This window comes from Galeopterus variegatus, unplaced genomic scaffold (genome assembly GCF_000696425.1).
Source record: "Galeopterus variegatus unplaced genomic scaffold, G_variegatus-3.0.2 Scaffold203, whole genome shotgun sequence".
Taxonomy (NCBI): domain Eukaryota; kingdom Metazoa; phylum Chordata; class Mammalia; order Dermoptera; family Cynocephalidae; genus Galeopterus; species Galeopterus variegatus.
In genome coordinates, this window is record NW_007726314.1 from 452361 (window position 1) to 456727 (window position 4367).

General features: G+C 39.9%; 1 protein-coding gene across 6 annotated transcripts in view; it reads left to right on the forward strand.

Annotated features, from left to right (window-relative positions):
• The window catches only part of ARIH2 (ariadne RBR E3 ubiquitin protein ligase 2), a 57169-nt gene that overhangs the window by 3483 nt on the left and 49319 nt on the right, over positions 1-4367 (forward strand). For 5 of the 6 annotated variants that reach the window (XM_008565752.1, XM_008565754.1, XM_008565756.1 and 2 more), the window contains exons 2-3: positions 314-375; positions 2465-2811. In XM_008565752.1, coding sequence (XP_008563974.1) covers positions 2563-2811 — 249 coding nt within the window. In that variant the 5' untranslated portion in view covers positions 314-375; positions 2465-2562. Of the gene's footprint in view, positions 1-313; positions 376-2464; positions 2812-4367 lie in introns of those variants that run through there. The other variant, XM_008565757.1, reaches the window with a different exon arrangement.

A 4367-nucleotide genomic window follows, 5' to 3' on the forward strand; every position in this document is an offset into this window, starting at 1 on the left:
CCAGTGAGTGGGAACCGGTCTGTATGTGGGATCTGAACCCTCGGCGGGAGCGCCGCCGCGCTTCCCAAGCGGCGCACTATCCAGTGCGCCCCCGGGCCGGCCCCAATATGTTCTTTTTTTAGAAGACCGTGTAACTCTTGTCAGCATAATTATGACATATGGATTTCTGTTGGGACCTATAAGAAAATAATTTAATAGTTGTTCTCATCCCTCATTGCTTGTCCTTTTAAATATATTTTTAAAAATATAAATTTGCAAAAGCAGGATATCAGTTTTAAAAATATAAATATATAATTCTTTCTTTTAATTTTAGATGGAAATCATATGACAGCGTATTTGGGTGACAACTGCCTGAAAGATCTTCAAGAATTACAGGTATTTTTAATTTAAAGATTAACTTTTTCTCCTAAAGAAAAATACATGGTTAAGTTCAGTTTTAATTAGGTGGTTCCACACCATATGTAACAATTTATTAAAAGTCAAACCTCAGTACTGGCCAGCTGCCCCGCCCCTCCCCCAAATCAAACTGCAAACCTTTTGCTGCCCTATAATTCATATGATTTTTTTAAGAATTTCAGCATTTATAGTTATCAACTTAGATTCACTGATATTTTTATAGTATCCTTAAAAAGTGGCTCACTGGGGAGAGTGCGGCGCTGAGGCCGCGGGTTCAGATCCTATATAGGGATGGCCGGTGCGCTCACTGGCTGAGCATGGTGTGGACCACACCATGCCAAGGGTTGCAATCCCCTTACCGGTCAGGGGGGGAAAAAAAAAAGTGGCTCTGTAATCCTTTAGACTGGTTACATATTTAGTACACATTCATTCTTAATCTTTTTGTTTTAGATTGCGTTTTTTTGTTGTTGTTGTTATTTTTTTAAAGAGAGATTATCTACTTTGAATAGGCTTTCCATTTATTGTACTTTTGTTGTATTTAATCCAGATTTGTATATGTAAGTTGTTTACATACTATTGGATCCAAATATTCTTACATTTTAAGGTCCTATTAGTTTTTAAATTTAAATTACTAGTTGATATTGTTCACTGCCAATCATCACTTGAAATAGTACTTATGGAGAAAAGTTAATGAGTATTTGCCAAAATCTTCTCTGAGGTGGGGTTAGGACTTGTGACTGTTTAGCTTTCTCAACTAGTGCTCTCTTTTCATTTATATGTAATTTAGTAACATTCTGCTCTATGAGGATTTTTCAATAGCTGGACCAATTTGAACTCTTTTTCTTCACCCTAAATAGATTCTGGTTTTTCTTTTCTTTTCTTTTTTTTTTTTTTAAAGATGACCTGTAAGGGGATCTTAACCCTTGACTTGGTGTTGCTCTTTTTCTTCACCCTAAATAGATTCTGGTTTTTCTTTTCTTTTCTTTTTTTTTTTTTAAAGATGACCTGTAAGGGGATCTTAACCCTTGACTTGGTGTTGTCAGCACCACCCTCTCCCAAGTGAGATAACCAGCCATCCCTATATAGGGATCTGAACCCGTGGCCTTGGTGTTATCAGCACCACACTCTCCCAAGTGAGTCACAGGCCGGCCCAGATTCTGGTTTTTCTTAGCCTTGATCCTGCTAAGGCAGCATATCTGTAGTTTTCCTTCACTGTTGGGTCAGTTTCCTTACCTCTGAGTACCCCTTTTAAAGGTACAGTAGAACTCTTTAAAACTTAAAAAATCAATTAATTTTGCAGACTAGAAGTGGAAGTTGAAGAGCTATGTGGCTTTTATTTTTCTTTACTAATTATATACCTGTTTTCTAGACATCCGAGAGTGATGTGTGTGAGACAGTGTTTTTCTTTTTCTACGTATTATAGTGGGTAGTAACTGTCCCTATTTATGTGCTGTCTGTATCACCACTCATTGGGACATGATTAGCAAAACTTTAAACTTTGGTAGTTAAACCTTTAAGTTGCCTCCCCTATGGGCAGCCAGCTGTGGGGATGTGCTTTTCCCTAAAGGACTCTGTCAGGAAGGACCAAGTCTATCACAATTTGACTCCCTGACATGCAGCATATGGCTTTGCCCTTTCATGCCAGGCTCTTCATGTGAAGTTACCATCATTAAGCTGCTTCTGCCTCTCTCAGGAGGTGTTTCCCTTTGATAAGCCTGGGCGAGGGGGATGATGGTGAGATTCCCCATATGAGAACCAGATTGGAAAGGGCCATACTGGGGGTAGGGTCAGAGCTGTGCCATTTTAATTCTTGAATAGTATCTGTTAAAACTTCTGGGCCGGCCCTGTGGCTCATTCTGGAGAGTGTGGCGCTGGTAGCGCCGAGGCCGCGGGTTCGGATCCTATATAAGGATGGCCGGTAGGCCCGGTGCGCTCACTGGCTGAGTGTGGTGCGGACAAGGCCAAGCCAAGGGTTCCGATCCCCTTACCGGTCAGGGGAAAAACAAAACAAAACAAAAAAAACTTCTCATGGTGAAAAAGTAATACTTATTTTTTTTTCCTCCCTTAGAAGACAAAAACACTAATGCGTTTCAGAAAGCGGTAAAGTTTGGGGGGAGGGGGAAAAAGCAACTGCTTTCCCGATCTACAATTTGGCTGGATGCTAAGATGTCCGTGGACATGAATAGCCAGGGGTCTGACAGCAATGAAGAGGACTATGACCCAAATTGTGAGGAAGAGGAAGAGGAAGAGGACCCTGGGGACATAGAGGACTATTATGTGGGAGTAGCCAGTGATGTGGAGCAGCAGGGCGCTGATGCCTTTGATCCTGAGGAATACCAGTTCACCTGCTTGACCTACAAGGAGTCTGAAGGTGCCCTTAACGAACACATGACCAGCTTAGCCTCTGTCCTAAAGGTGAGTGGTGTTGTCAATTACAAGTATAATCCCCCCAGTTAAATCTAAGGATGAGCTGTTATTATTATCTAATATCTCATCCAGACTGAGTGAATGGCCTTGTAGCTTGAAACCAAATTTAAGTATATGTTGTGTCATTTGGACATTTTGTTACATTTACTTTTTTTTCTAATATATACATGTCTAAGGTCCTTAGATTATTAAATTACTAAGAATTAGAAAGGGGAAGGGTGGGATGGATTCAAGAAAAAGACCAGAAGTACGTAGTAGCAGAATTGCACAGCTTTGCACTTGTTTCAGAAGGTGAGTCTTATGAAACTTATTGTGGTAGATATGATGAGCATCAGAATCTCCATCTTCTACACAACCTTGTTTGAGTGACTGATAAATGTCTTGAGAATATCCAGATCTGCCTAGTTTGCCCTGAATAATCAGTGGCTTTGGGCTAATGAGTTCATTTGTTCATACACTGATGATTAATGTCTAATGTTGAAAGAGATTTTAGCAATAACTCTGTGAATAAACTAAGTTCTCATAGCTTGTATTTTATTGATTTTTGGGTGTTAGTATGGAAATTTTACTAAAAAGTGAACAAAGTTGGTTGTTCCAGCAAGAATCTTATTTTCTTAACAGTGAAACTACCGTACTTCTGAATGTCTTGCACCTCTGGCCAGTTATTGTCCTTACTATTTACATTTTTTATTGTCATACAGTTTCCCAGTATGTGTATCCTCTCTTAACTTGGCTATTGTGTGAAAGTGGGAACATTTCACTTACTTTACTGTTTTTGCTGATCTTCCTTCGGTAACTGTTACATGGATTTTGTTGTCTGATCAAATTGAAGATCAAAAGGGCACATTGGCATGATTTGAACCAAATAAATTTTCTTGGTGTTTAAATGGAAATAACTAAGGTATGCCCTGTATTATTTCTAGAAAAGTAGTTTTATCTACTAGTTTAAGGGATTTTTTTTCCCTGATAATCAGCAAAGGCCAACTAATACCTTGTAGTTAGATATTCAAGGCTTTATCAGCAATTGGCTGGAAGCTGATAGCTAAAGCTTTTTTGTGGTTCATTTCTACAAGTGATTATAGACTTCCTCTCTTGTCCTCAGCAGAAAACTCTGAAGAATGGGGATCCATAGATCCTCTGGGTTTGGGATTTCTGCACCATGGCTATAGCAAATTTGCTGGGACCCCTGTATCCAGAAGGCATTTCCATTATAGAAAAGAGGCATCAGGTCTCTTCCTTTCTCACCATGTACCTTTCTCCCTTGCTGGTCAACTAGTTTCTTTTGCCTTAACTGTACTGTCAGTTTATACAAAATGATGATACTTAAAATTAGAAAAGGGGCCAAGCCCGTGGCGCACTCGGGAGAGTGCGGTGCTGGGAGTGCAGCAGCGCTCCCTCCGCGGGTTCGGATCCTATATAGGGATGGCCGGTGCGATGTGCTCACTGGCTGAGCACGGTGCGGCCGGTCACAAAAAGAACAAAAAATAAATAAATAAATAAAAATAAAAATAAAATTAGAAAAGGAATTGTCAGGTATGTGGATA